The sequence below is a fragment of the Mytilus edulis genome, chromosome 6 (assembly GCF_963676685.1).
Source record: "Mytilus edulis chromosome 6, xbMytEdul2.2, whole genome shotgun sequence".
Classification (NCBI taxonomy): Eukaryota; Metazoa; Mollusca; class Bivalvia; order Mytilida; family Mytilidae; genus Mytilus; species Mytilus edulis.
The window spans coordinates 69913272-69931330 of NC_092349.1; the positions used below are offsets into that span (position 1 = coordinate 69913272).

Here is an 18059-nt window from a genome sequence, read left to right on the forward strand (position 1 = left end):
GAACGAAACGTCCACCATCAGTGGCATCGACCCAGTGGTGTAAATAGTTATCAAAGGTACGAGGATTATAATTTAGTACGCCAGACGCGCGTTTCGTCTACATAAGACTCATCAGTGACGCTCATATCAAAATATTTATAAAGCCAAACAAGTACAAATTTGAAGAGCATTGGGGATCCAAAATTCCAAAATGATGTTCTCTCACTAAATAATACAAAATTTGGTGACTATGTTGAACGAATATATCCCAAAGAACTAGAGATAAAGGTCACTAACTTACTACAGATACAATTAAGACTGCCTCATATATGAGGCAGTCTTAACTTACATCTAGAAATTTACAATGAGAGTCGATTGAAAAGAAAACTTTACGACAAAAGAGATGATTTCAGCTTCTCAATTGTGAACTTTCCATTTCAAGGTAGCAACATTCCAGCAGCGCCTGCATACGGATTATATATCTCCCAATTGATACGATATTCCCGGGCTTGTATTTCCTATCATGATTTCATTGATAGAGGATTGTTGCTCACAAGGAAGCTGTTAAACCAACCTAGAATTCCAAATTGTGATGTTGAAATCATCCCTTTTTAAATTTTACGGACGCCATCACGAGTTGGTTGACCGTTATGAAATAACCGTTTCACAGATGGTGTCGGATATGTTCCTTATGTCGTAACTACAATACCCTTCCCTTTTCACGATTGTGACCTACCGAACTAGACTTTTTACCGGATTTGTAATAACATAAGCAACACGACGGCTGCCACATGTGGAGCAGGATCTGCTTACCCTTCCGGAGCACCTGAGATCGCCCCCAGTTTTTGGTGGACTTCGTGTTGCTTAGTCTTTAGTTTTCTATGTTGTGTCATGAGTACTATTGCTTGTCTGTTTGCCTTTTTCATTTTTAGCCATGGCGTTGTCAGTTTATTTTAAATCTATGAGTTTGACTATCCCTCTTGTATCTTTCGTCCCTCTTTTAAATATGATACTTACGTTTCTTGTTTCAAATTTCAAATTTTTGTTAAATTTGAGCCTTGCGGCTCATCAGAGTAATATCTTATTTATCATCAGTCTAAATATAAATTACAAATTTTGTGTGTTGAGTAAATTATACAAAATTTTATCAACTTTAAATCTAAAAGTCGTATAGAATTTACGTAAAATGAAATTTATATGTTATACATATGCTCGTATATATGCTGACCGGGCGGAGTGAAATTATATCAATTGAATACAGGATATGAAAAGATACGTGCATAATGAGGCACTTGCTTGTCAAAAAGGCGGATCCATTGACGAGGACCCTAAACTAACTTTTTGTACTTTTTTTTTATGATTTTCAATTACCGGGATTCCATATTTTTGGAACCTTCTCCGATCCTCTTTAAAATTTTCGAATCGATGCCGTAGACATAGGATCTTGAATTAAGATTGTTTATTTTAATTCTTTGTCAAAGATATTCCCAACCGTCAAAAAGTCTTTAAAAAGCTTATTGACATACTCAAAGTCTTAAGTCTCTAACAGTGATAATAATTATTACCTAATTATGACAATTCTGACTACATATTGAAATATTTTTCCTAATCTCAGCTTTAAAAAATTAAAATTACAATGAGATGTTAGATTGTGAGCGAACTTTTAACCCCATAATTGAACACATTGTCATCAAATAGTTTAAATACATAATGAATACAAAAACTATGAATAAACACGTGTATATTTTAATTTGAAATACACGGTTTATTTCTTTTCCAAAAATCAGCCACGAATCCAGTTGTTTCGTTTCATACTTTGTCGTTCAAATTAACTTGAGTATGTATTACTTGAGTATATATTTCATAAAGTCACCGATTTTGTAACCACAAATTACTTTAAAGCTTTGCTTAATTCTTCGATGGATACAAATATTTGGCTTGGAAGTTTGACTGCACGTGTAGAAAACTTTTTTTCAAACGGAACTGCACATCCGACCCAGTGGCGGACGCAGAACTTTTTAAAGGGGACGAGGCACTGACTGCGCCATAAGAGGGGTCCTGCAGCATTTATGTTTTCAGGGATGTATTATAATAAATACCCTGCCACGTCCGGTCAGTGTTTTTGTTAGATGTGTTTCTGCTTTGTATCTATCTTATAAGTTAATTTTCAAGTGATTTGGTTTTAGTTTGTTGTTATATTTCTCAATTACACCTCCATTATTCTCTACTCTGTAAACCCCAACCATACCCTAATATTATAAAAATAGAAGAGGGGGGTAGTAAAAATATCGATTAGTCACCTATTTTTTAAACATGTATCTGATTCAAATTTATTTGGAAAGTAGTAATTGATCAAAAAGTAATGGTATCGTCGCATTTATTTAAGACTTGTCTTCCTCTGTTTGCTCTCCCGTGCTTGCATGAGACCTTGAATTCGCAATTTTTAAATTTTCACATACGTAGACAAGAATTTACATTGCTAATGTATCCTTAAAGTCTGTAATTTGTTTTAAGTTATATGAAGTGACATTTCAAAGGGAAAAGTTCGTTTAAAGTCATTAAAATGTCATTAGAAAAGGTACAATCTTAAAAGGTTGCATTAAAACGAGTTATATAAATTTGTTTGTTTGATGATATTTCGTTAAATGACTGAATATGATTTGCAATGAAATACATTCATATAGAATAAGGAGATGTTGTATGCTTTCAAATGAAATATACCATTATATGTTCGTTGTCGGAAAATAAAAAAAAATGTTGTACGAGCTAAAGAAACATGACGAAAAACGAGGCTGTTATTGGCATACAATTTGGCTGATTGCAAACAACAATCTATAGGCATTGTAGAAAACCGTTTCGTCCAGCAACTCAAAATATATATGTTTAAAAGCAAACACTTGAAACATAAGTGTTGTAAAATAATTTCTTTTTTTTCTACGCGTTTCTTTCAGTTTAACATTCATTCTCATATATTTTTCTAGCCAGAAATTCTAGTACCACAGAAACAATCTAAAAGACGTTTTTCCAAAATTAATTTTTAGCAAAACTAAAGTTACAACTCTCTCAAGGAAAGTTAACTATAAGCAGTTTAGGCCGATTTAAAATTTAAGTCTTCGGTTAATTTTATAAGTTTTGTTAAACTTTGCAAACTTTGGGATCGTGTGTTATCCAGGAAACACGAGAAGCGCACAAGATAGCATACATACCTTTTTCTCTTCCATAAAGACTACATTTTAAACATTTAATAACATCATTTTTCTAAGCAGCTGCAATATTTATCCCTATACGTTTAGTGTTCTAATTCTATAATATGATTGATTGATTGACTGGTTGTTGCTTAAAGCCGCAGCAGCACAAAAAGGCTATAGTGCGGAGATCTGATACATATACTTCATTGTGTAGAGCGGGTTTTAATTTTGAGTTTTGGTTCATTCTTCCTTTATTTTTTATATGTTTGGCTAAATTATCTGTATTGTTTTTTTTTCTTTCTTTTTTTTAATTTTATTACTCCTATTTGTGTTAACCCATCCAGACCCCCACATATATAGAATATGTTGCCATAAAATCCTCAAAATTTGCATTATTTTTTTTCTGATTTTTCCATTACGCATTATAAACAATTATTAGAATTGATCTCTATTGATTTGTCAGCAAATCAGTCCATGAACTCCACTTGAAAATTGTCAATTAGCACAATACTAACATTAAGTTTTTCAATAACAAGTTAAATACACGTTTTTTAATATCGCATGTTGTTATCGATGTTATGCAATATTTACGTAACTTATAATAAAATACTCCTCGCACTCCCCTGGTGTTTTGTTGAAGTTTAATATTGAGATACTTCTTCTAGGTAAGTTCAGTTATTATTTGCTAATATTTTAGGAGTTAAACTTTAAGAAGATTGTCATAAAATTATACTGTCTAAGAGTTTTATTCATATTCTTTTTTTTATAGAATGGGATCATACAGTTTGTGATACTCTTTCAGGCAACACGATTGCTTGGGTAAACCTTTGATAATATATTTTCTTTCTTCTTACTTTTTTTGAATGGGTGAGAGCAAAGCGCTAGCATTGATGACTTTATTAGCAGTCTAGTCTTATGTATTACCTTTTCGATCCGAAGCCTGTAACCTTCTGTTTTTTTTTAAATTTCAATCCAATGCAATATTGTTGTGTTTTTTTGTTGTTGGGTTTTTTTTTTAAATTCTGCGATTCAAATTTTTATCTAGTATTTCGTCTAACTAAGTCTATCCAAATTATTTTTGTAAAGAACTTCGCTCAAGTCTGTACTAGTGGCCGTTTTAATCTTGCAGTGAGGTGAGGACTTTTTTTGCTCTGTGATTAAGATCCCACTGTGACTACGAGATGAAGCATAACAATAAAAGCACATTTTCTTTGCTTTACGTGTGTTCTTTCTCTCGCTGTGCATGGACTGATTTTGTGTCATTGAGTGATACACCCGTTTGTTTTCTATCAAATTGAAGGATAACATATTTTATGACTAACATTGAAAGAACGTCTGTTCTCCACTTAAAAAGCTTCTTCCCTTCCAAGGAGGACTAAACAAAGTACCAAAAAAGTTTGATTTGTTTTTGGTTTTTAACCGGATTTTTGTGACAAAAATGTCGGTTATTGATTTGGGGCGGGCGGCAATCAAATGTTGTCCGTGCATTAACTCATGAATCGTTCAACCAAAGCTTTTAAAATTTAAATATGTTGTTACTGACACCTAAATGAAGGTCAAGTTCAATAATGGCGATTTTGACTTTTACCGTTCAGGAGTTATGGTTCTTGAAAGATTGAAAAATGGAGTTTCCAATCGTGTCCGTGTATTTACATATGAACTGTTCTACCAAAGCTTCCCAAATTTTAATATGGTGTTACTGATGACAAAATGGAGGTCAAGTTCAATAATGACGATTTTGACTTTAACCATTCAGGAGTTATGATTCTTGAAAGATTGAAAAATGGTGTTTCAAGTCGTGTCCGTGTATTTTCTCATGAACCATTCAACCAAAGCTTTTGAAATTTTTATATGTTGTTACTGATGACAAAATAGAGGTCAAGTTCAATAATGACGATTTTGACTTTTACCGTTCAGGAGTTCTTGAAAGATCGTAAAATGGCGTTTCCATTCACTTTATTGCATTTACTCATGAACCATTCAATCTAAGCTTTTCAAATTTTGATATGTTGATACTGATGACAAAATGGAGGTCAAATTTGATTTTCACTTTCACCGTTCATCAGTAATGGTTCTTGTGATATTGCCAGGACACAAATAAATGTTAATAAATCCGGTTTGCTGTCATTGTGACAGCCTCTTGTTATCCGTTCTTTTTGTTGTTACGTTGATAATAATCAACTAAAGACATTTAATTTAACAAGTTTATAATATGACAAACTTATGAAATTTAACAACAAGAATGATAGTTTTGCTTAACTTAATTGACTGGCTATTTTTCGGTAAAATTTCAACTTTTTCTTCTAAATCATAATAATATTGCAATTTAATCAAATAATAAGATGAATTGTTGCTTCAGAGATTAAGAGCAGACATGTCACTTCATTGAAAGTCGTATTTGAAAACCAAAATTGCCTTCATATAAACATATTCTGATATAGGAATCTTCATATAAACATATTCTGATATAGGAATCTGTTGCAAAAAAAATCAGGAACGGCTTCTTTTGAAAAAAAATTCTCAAAAATAACCGTCTTACGCATGTTTCAAAATGTTTCCATAATTAAAAAAAGAGAAGTTTTAAAACAAAAAGAAAAGGGGAAATATCACGACAGTCACGCGTTTTATACTATTTTTTTCTCTAATATCTGAGAGATTAATGACATATCTATATATATATATGTCTTTTTAGTTATTTTTTCATCGTTGGTTTGCTGTCTCATCGATTTCTACTCCACAACTTCTTTAGTTCATACTTTCTTTCAAACCTAAGATGGACGAAACGCAATAAATTATATGTTATATTTATTTAATTTAAAGGGTCAACGGATTAATCTTGCGCTAAATGGGCTGTAAAGTCTGCGCTAAAATGTCCCCTAGCAGTTTTAATTTTTTTTTGCGAAAATGTCCAGCGCCCTTATTGGCTAATCATTCCTTTTCCTATATATATAGTCAACGCAATTTGACGGTTGAAATAAAATGGATGTAGTTAAATCTCGATTTTGTTTTATTATTCCTGATATACCATATATATAGCTAGTTAACTTGACAAGTTGTTCAGTTTTTGTTATAAAGTACATGTACGTCGAGTGCAAAATAGTTAAAAATCAGAAACAATCAATCATTTATGGAAAAATTGATTCTGTTCAAAATCCATTATTTTACAAATTATAAATGAAATATAAAGATATTATCAACTGAATATTGCTCTTATTAGTATATGTTTATTAATGGACAAATACATTGCCATTGTTGTCGCATGTACTTCAAGACAGGTCATGTCCCTTAAGCTTTTGTGCGAAGCTGAACATCTAATGGCCTTTTAATGAGGCTTGCTATGCTTTCATCGATTAAAAATAAATTTTTGACGTGGGACATTAAGGATGTACTTATGTGATATTAAACAAAATCTAAAATTTAAGATACTTTAATTAGAAGAACATTAGTTAAGAACCAAAACAAAAAAGGAGCTCCTTTAATTTTTCAAGATTTTTTTAAAATCAATAGAAAATGGCGGGAAAGGCTAAATCGATCTTTTACCTTACAATTGCATTGGAATTTTTTGAGTCTCAAATCGAAATCAGTAAATCTACAATTTGCTTAAATTTCATACATATATTATTAGATGTGGTATGATTGCCATATAATTTTCGCTGTGTTGAAGACCCTATGTTGGCCTTGGGGTGTTTTCTGCTCTTAAGTCGTGCTGCTGCCCCCGTTTCCATTCTGAATCTTATTTAAAGAATTTTTAATTATGTTTATTAATGCTTTCATTGAGCTGTAAAGATAAGAGATACAAAGGTGTTTTTCAATCTTTTCAAAAATTTAAGTTCATTCAATACACACAGAATGATTGAAATATTAACTTTCTGCTTAAAAGATTAAGTCTACCTGCACAAATGTTAATTACCTTTTCTTGAATGTCAATAAACTTTCACCTGCATTTTATTAGATTATATTAAATCATATTATAATGCATCCACTCAAGGAATAAATTCGGTCTTTCAATTACAGAATCTCAATACTAAACATTAAGCATATATTCTGTATACATGTTAATTTGACTTTTTTTTCGTTAGTTTTTAATGTAAGATAATGTAAATCATAAATGAAATAGACAAAAAAGGAACCTTGTAAAAGTTTACAATCATTACGTCTTTTGGTACGTCTTTTGTATGATTAAGTGACATGCAGAATTTCTCATTAAATACGTCTCTAACCTTTATGAACTAGTACACTGTCAAATGTGTATATGATATAAAGAAAATCTTTCAGAATGCTACAGTTGCCATACCAAGATATTAGGACAAAAATGAATAAATAAGACAGAAAGGATTATCAATTCAATATAATGGGATCTTAGAGTTGTAGAGTTGTGATTGATTTTAAATGCAACCGAAAAATGCACAATATACTCTTTTCGGCTATGTTGTACTTACCATGTACGCATTTATATATTTATATTTCTATTTCAGCCTGATTGACAAATCTTGACGATGTCAGCACTGAATGGGAACACAGATATACAAAAGACAATTGAACATTTTATTGACGCAGTCAAAGGACGTGCGCCTCCTGACAGATTGCGTCACTATTTAGGAGAATCTAAACCTCGACACATCGTCGATTGGACTGATGACAATGGCCTTGACCTTTTACATCATTGTATTATTCTCAACAGCTCGGAAGCAGTGGAGTTTCTTTTGTCACATCGATATTTTAATGAATCGCATCAACCAAAATACAACCCGTATCTACACCTGACCGCCAAACTAGGGTTGAGGACTATTCTTGGTGTAATCCTGACTCATCGTCCGAACGATAATCGACCGATGACAAATCTAATCTATCCCGATGTGATGAACAGAGATGACAAAAATTTATGTATAAAGCTAGAAAATCAATCAAAGGTAATATATATAATCAAGACAATACCAGGGGCACCACCGAAGTCTGCTTTGTTTTAAAAAAGAAAACATACCGCTTGGCTTTTTTAATCAATCAATCAATCAATCAATCAATCAATCAATCAATCAATCAATCAATCAATCAATCAATCAATCAATCAATCAATCAATCAATCAATCAATCAATCAATCAATCAATCAATCGTTTTAGTCAAGCCTGCATGATGCCATCAAAATGAAATTCAGTTGCGCCAAAAATTCTTTCATTTGCGCCACAAATCATATTATATATTTTTATATAGGCATACATGTCAAAATTTACAAAGCAATATTTGATATTAATTTCGACAAAAAAAAACCCAACTCATATACTATAAATCATTTCAACAATATCAAACTTTTCGTTTATGCTACTCTTTCAATCTTAAAATACGTAGCTCTTATACATATAGATTGAATTTTTATCATCTTTTTGTTTAAACAACTTGACCGCCTTTTCGATATAAAGAAAATTTGAGGGATCTTCTTAAACTCCTAAAATTGTCTGATAGTAAGGAAGCTACTTTGGTCTTACAAATGAAGTATAGTTTTCTTAGAAATTCTACAATGGCTACATATCTATTTAAATGACAACACCATAAGGGCTGAAAATATCAGACGATAATGCAATGTTTATAGCTGCTGTACGATGTCTATTATGAAGACCGATATATAGTATCATCGGCGTAATCGCTCATTTCGCTATGGTGTAGCAGATCTTGCTTATTTTGTCTTATTAGGGATTTGGCTATTATTTAATTTTTTTAAGTGTCGTGTGAATCTATTGTGTTTCCCCCTTGTTTTGAACATACAAATACCATGATGCAAATAAGATCCTATAGGCTATACGTTATAAATTCATTTTCACTTTTTAATATTTACAATTTATAACTTGTTTTTATTTGATATGTTTTCAGGTTACACCTTTAGATGTTGCCGCATTAAACAAGCACATGGACTGTGTTCATCAAATATTAAATATTTGCGTTCTAAAGAAAAACCCAGAACACAATAACAGCGGATATATTGCACTAGCGACAATAGATGGATCCGAAAAAGCACTACGATACTTGCTCAAACATAAATATCAAAATGATGATGTGCGAGAAGCTATTGAAATAGCAGTAAGATGTGCCAGAGCTTCCTGTCTTGATCTTCTTCTTGAAACAAAAGTAAAGACACGTGACCTGTTTGAAGGGAAAAACCCATTTCATATGCTTTATACTTTCAGTTCAGGAAAGGAATTCGGCCGTGGCGGCTATGCAAGCTTACCTGCCGTGACAACCGTCCTCGTGAAGCACAAATATGACGTCTGCGTCAAAGATCCAACAAATACGTATCCGTTGTATAGTTTATTATGTAATTCGCTGTGCATGCATGACTCTATCAATACGCAATACTATATTGAATGTGTGCGCATTTTACTGGAAGCAGGCGCAAACGCAAACTTTGATGAATGTAAATATGAACAGACTATGAATTCTAAAGGAAAGAAATCTCTGATTGGAAGACGATCTTTTTTATCAGCAATGCACTGCCTTTTGGAAACAGTAGAGACGTATTCAGAGTTTTTGGAATCGGCTTCATTGGCAGTAAAATTTGTTCTAGAATGTGGTGAAGCATTGCTTTCACATGCTGCAAAAACTAACAAAAATGCGCGTTCATCCAAACATAGGAATAGTGTTTTAGGACCAATTCTTCACCAGTATGCTAAAACAAGTGTCGCGATAGGAGTTGATGAAACTGTATTCCGGTTCCTACTGCGTTATGGAGCTGACGCTAATTATAAATTAAATGACAAATATGTAATTAATACATATTTAGACGGTCTGTTAGACAAACTTAGCCAGATAGCTCCATACATTAGAAAACCCGACCACGTGAATGATGTTGAAATTATGCTTAAAATGTGCAAATACATGTCGAGAAAATCTATAAAAGATGCCCTTCGACTATTCAAAAACAGACATTACAGACCAATAGAACAGACCGCAAAGTATATCACTATGGTACAGAAAGAATTAGAACGGCAAAGTAACACAATTCAACCTTTGAAACATCTAGCTGCAAAATCGGTCTGGGAAATTTGTGACAGAAATGCTAGTTCCGTCCATAAGCTGAAAGTTAGCTCGGAACTCAAGACATGTATTCTTCCTATCGTGAACTGGTAGTTTTCAATTCATCCCCGTTAAGATATATTATGAAGTCTGAATATTCTAAAAACAAAATCCTAACTTTTACATTATCCACAAAATTTAAAAAAAAAAATATTCAGGGCTATAAGTTTGTAATTTAAACACGTTTGAAAAAGTAAGGCAGTATTATATTACAGATTTTTGTAAAAAGTCGGAAGGCATAAGGGACTGAATAACATTATTGCATACGTAAAAATATCTTGAAAATTGCTCTTGTGTCAAATAAGTTGAGGAAATAAGATATGTTCATTCTTCTATGATTTTCATTTGGTATTGTTAATATGATTTTGAGAAATTATTATTGTATAAAAAAGTCTACCTTTTTTGTTTTTGTTTCATCGTATAATATTTTTATTGTGCCAAATATACACATCCGTCCAAATTCGTTCGTATTAAAATCTATAGATCTTTTAAGGTTTCACACACGGAATCTCATATAAATTCATTGACACTTGTGAGCAAAGTAAAGTAGTATATTTTACCAGTTATTATTTTTATTATTTAATTATATTAAATCTTTCTATATAAGATTAAAAAACAATTATAACCAGATTTTTTATTTACTTCAGTGTATGTCCTTATCTATCCGTAAGTACCATATTATTATTGTCCTTATTTTCAAATATTCAAAGTAGCATTTTCATTGTCAATGATTTGTAATCTATACTGTTAATGATTGAAAAGGTTTATTTCAAAAAGTATTAAAAAGACAAAAACAGAAGTAGTGATTTTACTATTTTTGGTGAATATAATCGAATGTTGTCTCGATTTATGAACCCTGTTTGAAAATTTGAATTTGAACTCAGTTTTTCAAACAGGGTCCATAAATCGAGACAAAATCCAAATTCAGTGTTTCAAACAGGGTCCATAAATCGAGGCAAAAGAAAACATTCGATTTTATTCATCAAAACAGTAATATCACAAAAATACTGAAATCCGAGAAAGTATCAAAAAGAAAGTTCCTTATCAAATAACATAATCAAAAGATCAAACACATCAAACCAATGGATAAAAACTGTCATATTCCTGACTCTGTACAGGCATTTTATTTTGTAGAAAATGGTGGATTTCAATTTTCAATCTCAACTGATTAAAGTGACCACAACCGTTTTGGATCAGTTGCTTGAATAGATCAATTAAGGGATGTACAATGTCGCATATATGATATTCAGCATGCATTAGGTATGCTGACTGAGTTTTTAAAAGGTATTTAAAAACATGTGCGTAGAACGCATGCCGTAACCACTAAAACAAGTGTCTAATTCGTTTTCAAAATACCATATGATTTGTAATATACGGGTGCTTGTGAATATAAAGCATCTATGGATACTTTTTTGTTAGCAGTAGCGATAGATTGAATTGCAAAACATGTAAATAAAATAGCAACTATGGAAAGAAAGCTCTAATAATGCGTTGCGTCCTTTTTGATTTTAATGCCGCTGATGCCTCAAAAGAAAAGTAGAATATTACAAAGATAAAGTCAATCTCATCAGTCGAAAACAAACTGACAATGCCATAGTAACAAACAAAAACCGACCAAGAAGCAAACAACAGTATTAACACAAAAAAGTAATCTTTAGACAGCGCAACAACCAAATCAAAAACCACAGTTATCTTTGGTTCTTCGGAAGGGTACACAGATCCTGATTCAGGGTAGGCAACGTGTTATTTTTTTCACATATCTTTACACGGGTTTGATCAGCAGCATACCTGATGAATTAAACATGAATCCGACATATACAAAACATGAAATTAACGTTAATATGTCAAAAAAGTTATGATCCAATAATTGAAAAAGACATTTAGAGTCACTAAACAGTGCCCAACGATGGAATATCTGGTTAACATATGGTTAGTTCACTATGCCCTACATGTCTAACATTACAACCGCGGAGAAAACACTGATTTTAATACGTAAAGGACCAGAATTCTGAGGAAAAAAAACCCACTGACGATATTGATGGAAAAAAATAGCAAATCGATGTAGAACTGAAACGATCATTTTGTTTTGAACACACTTGAAAATACTTTACAATAGATTAAGAGCGTTGATCAGTCCTTCAGTAAAATTTTCATATTTATCCTCTGTAGTTAACTCAGATCTGTTCAGACTCTCTTCTTGCAATTAATTAGGATATCATTATGTATAGTCTACGTTCAGATTGGTCAGAAAATTGTATTAACTGTACAAAACAACAAGATGTTGAATTATCTGAAAAACTTATGAACGGCACTTAATCAAATGAGGTGGAGAAAATTGTGTTGTTTGAGTATATAACTGTATCATAAAGATTTTGTCCACAAGGGTAACTGTTGAATAGAAACATGGGCACTTGTGGTCTTCCGTCGTACAGCAGTAGACCCCCTGCCAAATAGAGGAAATGAGGATTCCATATGGCTCTGCGGAATGTATAAGTTAGCAGTGATGCATAGACGGGAATAAGGCTGTTTAATTGATGCCTGATGTAAAGAGAGTGCTGCAACTCTTTCAGGGCTCAATATGTCCTGTTGCAGACTAAATTTATGTCTCTATCCAATAAATCATTAGTTTTCAAACACAGTCTTAAATTCATACCTTTATTTCGATCCTCCTCTTATATCAGGATCTACCTATAGTTTATAGCGTTAATTTGAACATGCATGATATATTTGTCACCAGCATTTAGTCAAGTAGAACGCATAGATAAAAGAAAGACTCGCAATACAATGGAAATACAAAAAAAAAAAAAACCGACTCAAAGTGAAAATGCAGTCTAAAAAACACAAAAAAGGTTGGAACTATGATTAAAAAACTTATAAAACTTATTTTATTACAAGACGCAATTACCTAAAACTCACTTGCTTAAAGATTCAAAAGCATCTTAAAAATAAATTTTGAAATGTATCAGTAGTTAAGAGAAACATATCACTTTATGAAATTACATAAGTACGATTAAAGGCATTCTTATTTCACCCAAGACATCTATAGAATATTTTTCACATTTTTATGAAAAGACAGACAAAAAATCAGGTTCACATAAAATCATTATGGCGACTCAACCATTGCAATGGAATAACTATGAAATACTTCTTCATTCGTTCACCTGCTACACCAAGGTTTTATTGAACCTTAGACATCGGATAGTCGTTTGCACGGTAGCTATATCGATCGTGTACTATTTCCTACTTTTTAGGAAAAAAGTAAACTCACAAATATATTGAACTGCGAAGAAAATTCAAAACTGAGAGTCCCTTATTAAATGGCAAAATCAAAACCCCAAACACATCAAACGAATTGATAGAAACCGTCATGTTCCTGCAATGGTACAGCCATTTCCTTATGTAGAAATGGTGAATTAACCCTGGTTTTAAAGCTAGTTAAACTTCTCCCTTGTATGACAATCGCATCAAAATTCATTATATTGACAACGATGTGTGAACAAAACAGACACAGTAGGAACACATATCACAAATAGGGGTACAACAGCAACACTAACCCCACAAAAATATGGGTAATCTCAGGTGCTTCAGAAGGGTAAGCAGAACCTGCTCTACATGTTGCACCCGTCGTGTTGCTCATGTTTTTACAAAGCCGGTAAATAGTCTAATTTGGTAGGTCACGTTCTTGAAAGGGGAACGGGATGTTCTTGGCATCCGTTCTAGTTCCGCTTCCAGTTAACGCGATTCTTTCGTGTTTTATTTTTTAAATCAAAAAAATATTTTTAACATCGGTCTACTATTGTGGCGTTTTCTCTATTTAGCATGCTCTTTTGTTATCGTTATCGATTTTTATTGATATGAAATTGATTTGATATGACACCATAATTAACAGTTTTGCAATTCTTTTTTATTTTTTTTTTTATTTTATGTTGACTGCCAACATAATTTAAAAAAATGATTTGTTTGGGATACCTACTAAAACACTATTTTCAAAAACCAACGTTTTAGTTGAATGAAGTGCATAAGCTTCAACTACTATTAGACATGATTAATTCCAATTAGGAAAATGGAATATCTGAAAAGTTCTTAAATTAGCATTTGATTAATTGAAAATAGTGGTTTTTCTAACAATGTCATAATAACAGTTCAGAAAAGATCATTTATAAGGATAACGGAGAAGTCGTGATAGTAATTACGTTCCTATTATAGCATCAGCACAGGGAATAATTGAGCACACGTGTTCTCTGGAAAGTCCATATTATATAACGTAGAAAGTCCGAGGTTATGTCGGAAAATCAATTATAATGCAACAATTTATGCCTTTAAGTAGCAATTAGCCTGTTAATCGTTTAAGGATAACCGTTTTTATAGACGTGTTCCTTACAATTAACGTCTGCTTAGTAACGATGCACGTGATGCATTTTGAAAGGGTATTCTTAAGTTTGTACAGGGGATGGGATTTTATTAAAAATCCGAAGGATATTCAAACTATCAAGTCAAGCTATTTTAAAGTGTAAAATTGGCAAATTAAAGGAAGATTAAATTGTATTTGATTTTAACAGCGTCTAATTTTGTTGATCTATATGACAATACACTTGCGCTTGTTTCCTTTATTTGCATAATCCTTTAATCGTAACAAGGTATTAAAGCAATACAATTTTTTAAAGTATTGTTTATACATCAATTACGTTTGAACATAGATAAAAAACAATATTTTATGTTGTTCTCAAAAGATTAAAATGCCTAGCATGTTACATTAACTGATGGCTTATAAAAAGGACCGATATAGTAAGTTCGTGTTGATAAAATAACCGTATGCAACTTTTATCTCCCAATTATTGTTTTTTCTTCTTATCAAATCTCTAGTTTAAAAGCTTCAAGATTAAAGAATATTCTTATATTGTAAAAAAAAATGTAAAACATACTCTTTAACTTTGTCCTGAAAATTAAACTACAGAAAAGGTAAATCTTCTTAAACAATATCAAACTTAAAAAACAAGTTTTAAAAATAACTCAAATTATCTTGTTATAACCGTTTGTAAAAAAACCGCGTCATAGGTATTCTCTTTTTTCTCATTTTTGTTAAAAACTGGGTTTTCCCAAAATAAGTACCGTGGCATTCAATTAAGATAAAAACTACATGCCAAATAATATTATGTGAATCAAACTATTACTTAGCCATAAACTAAACCCATCCAATACATCATACAGACAGTTCTCTGATTAATAAAATGCATGAAAAAAGTCATCCATATCAATAATCTGCTTTATGAATAATAATCTCATATATTTAATTTATGGTTAATCCTTTTCATCGTATTTTCCTAATGGCACTTATAATTTTGCTTTTTGCAAATGGATTTGCTCTGCATGTGATTTCAAACTATTTAAAAAAATAAACTCATTCTCGATATAACATTCGAACTGGCAATTTAGCTATATTTGAAGTAATGTTTTACCTTTTTATTTGACAATAGTACAGAAGGAATTATTAACCATTTGTGTCCGCCAGATTTAAATGACATTCGTGTTCTTCATTCTGCAAATTGTCAGTGTACCATGTAATGTATCGTAGATTGTTGTTCGTCGTTTTCGTGTTTCCTTTAGGAATGATTGTGGTCTGTATTCCTTGGACTTGTACTTTGTTGTCATATAGCTCTTCACCTGTCTTGGTTCTTATACATTCTTGGGTATTTAGCGTTCCTTATGACGATATCACGATGGATATACGATTAAAGTTTTATTGAATAATATATATCACCTATGAGCTGAAGCATGGTCATACTTTTATCTTTTGAAATTGTTCAGCCTCATGATCCAGGATCTCTCTTAATACTTACTATCTAACATGACAGGTGCCACATGCGGAGCAGGATCTGCATACCCTTCTGGAGCACGCCAGTCACTGGGGTTCGTGTTGCTCGGGTTTTAGTTTTCTAAGTTGTGTTTTGTGTACAACTGTTTGTCTTTTTTCTTTTCCTTTTAGACATGGCGCTGTCAGTTTATTTTCGACTTATGAGTTTGAATGTCTCTCTAGTATCTTTGACCTTCTTTTAAAACAAACTAGGTTTAATTGTCGAACATTTTGCTGATTGTAAGTGCACAAAGAAATATAACTCTCGTCATACTGTTATAAACACGTTAGTTAAATCATAATAATGTAACGACGATTCAAAGATAAAGTTTTCTTTAATAATTGGTGCTTAGTACCAACAAGTGGTTACTAGTATTAGACATATCTAGTGAAGTTTTCTTCGACATAATTGGGATTAAAAAACACTTATGCCTCTAATAAAAATAAAAACAAAGAACCAATGCATTTGTTTTGATGATAAACCAACGCCTTAACTAATGTAATTAAAGAACAAATTTTACATAATTAATAAACAACATACCTTTAAAACGTGTGCTAATGACTCCCGTCGGTGCTGGAGGGGTTTCAGATATATAGGGGTTAAAGGCATTCACAAAAGTATATTGATATCGTACGGTGTAAAATCAATGAAGAACTAATACATTGATATTTTAATAAAAATGAAAATTATATAAACTGATATGTTTGATCTACAAAAATTGTAACAATAACATAAACTATATCTCAAATAAGACAAGACTGTTTTTTGTTAATAAATTTCTATACAAAACAATTCATTTACACTATAGAAAAGGACTATTTCCAAAAGGTTTGAACTGATATCAAAATGAAAGAAGGGTATAAACAGACTAATTGCTTTTCGAAAAGCAAAATAGGTTTAAATTTGCAGGTACAATGCATGCATGATTAAAACGTTTTTCCACCTTTTTTTAAAAAAATTCATAGCACACGAATTATTCATTCACAAAATCGTATGTATATATATAAAATGACTAGAAACCAAAACAGATTGCATTGTAAGCAACGCTATAGTTTTAAAGTATGCCTAACTCCGAAAGGTATTACCAGCTGTAATCAGTGCTGTAGTATTGACACCATTTATTCTATATAAAGGCAACAGTAGTATACCGGTTTTCATAGGTCATGAATTGATTGACAGAAACAAATTCCAGGTTACGTTTCTTAAATGTTCTGTGTTCCGTGTATAATTTCAAAAATCATTACAGAAATAATGTTCGTTCTTCCTCAGGCAAATCGATAGATAATGATTGTCTATTATGTTGTTCCTTTCGGTTATATATCTTCTCACATAGTCTGAGTTCTGGGTTTGTCCGTTTCTGATAAAGGTTATTCCAATGTTATATTATTACCTAGCCTAGAGTCGAATCAGATACTTGTTAGTGCCAATGATATACGAAAGCAGTGATTCGGTAATGATATGATTTATAACATAACTTTTTTAAACTATCTATTTTTATAGTTATGTCCCAAAAAGGAGGCACAAGATGCGAAAGACATTGTGAAAGTCATAAGAAGCAACAAATTAACTTACAATGCCATGTTACAGAATGCAGCACAATATCAAAATAATACAGTATACAAAACATAACATAGGAAACTGAAAAATAAACAACGCTAACCCATTGGCCGTTTCAGAATCTAAAGGACCATGGGTATTTTTATTGTTCGTAACCCAACATAAAAATAGTAGTCACGAATCGGTTGAATTTCAGTTGTTTAGGACGTTTTTAACCAATCACAACGTTTTGGTGTACATTTTTGAAAATATTACCAAGAATGCATTCGATTCTGAAACGGCGAATTGTCGTAATAGCAACTGTGTCATGATATCTTCGAGTTTGACATTCTCGAATGAGTCATCTCCATGAATGTGTAATTATAACTAACAACGTGATAAGTGCCCATAGTAGATCAACATCTGTTCAGCCTGCCAGAG

At 32.0% G+C, this 18059-nt stretch overlaps 1 protein-coding gene across 2 annotated transcripts; it reads left to right on the forward strand.

Moving 5' to 3' along the window:
* The first annotated feature begins 1841 nt into the window (after positions 1-1841).
* On the forward strand, positions 1842-10860 carry LOC139528272 (uncharacterized). 2 transcript variants are annotated; one of them, XM_071324172.1, is made up of 3 exons: positions 1842-2091; positions 7643-8077; positions 9031-10860. In XM_071324172.1, the coding sequence occupies exons 2-3, from the start codon at positions 7664-7666 to the stop codon at positions 10282-10284; spliced, it is 1668 nt and encodes a 555-aa protein (XP_071180273.1). In that variant the 5' UTR covers positions 1842-2091; positions 7643-7663; the 3' UTR covers positions 10285-10860. The 2 variants fall into 2 exon arrangements, with proteins under 2 accessions (XP_071180273.1, XP_071180274.1); XM_071324173.1 differs by lacking the exon at positions 1842-2091 and adding an exon at positions 3786-3832.
* The last annotated feature ends 7199 nt before the right edge of the window (positions 10861-18059 follow it).

Coding starts and splice junctions, on each gene's coding strand:
- LOC139528272 (XM_071324172.1), top strand. CDS start 7,664: ATGTCAGCACTGAATGGGAACACAGATATACAAAAGACAATTGAACAT. Junction 8,078..9,030: donor AGCTAGAAAATCAATCAAAG/GTAATATATATA, acceptor ATATGTTTTCAG/GTTACACCTTTAGATGTTGC.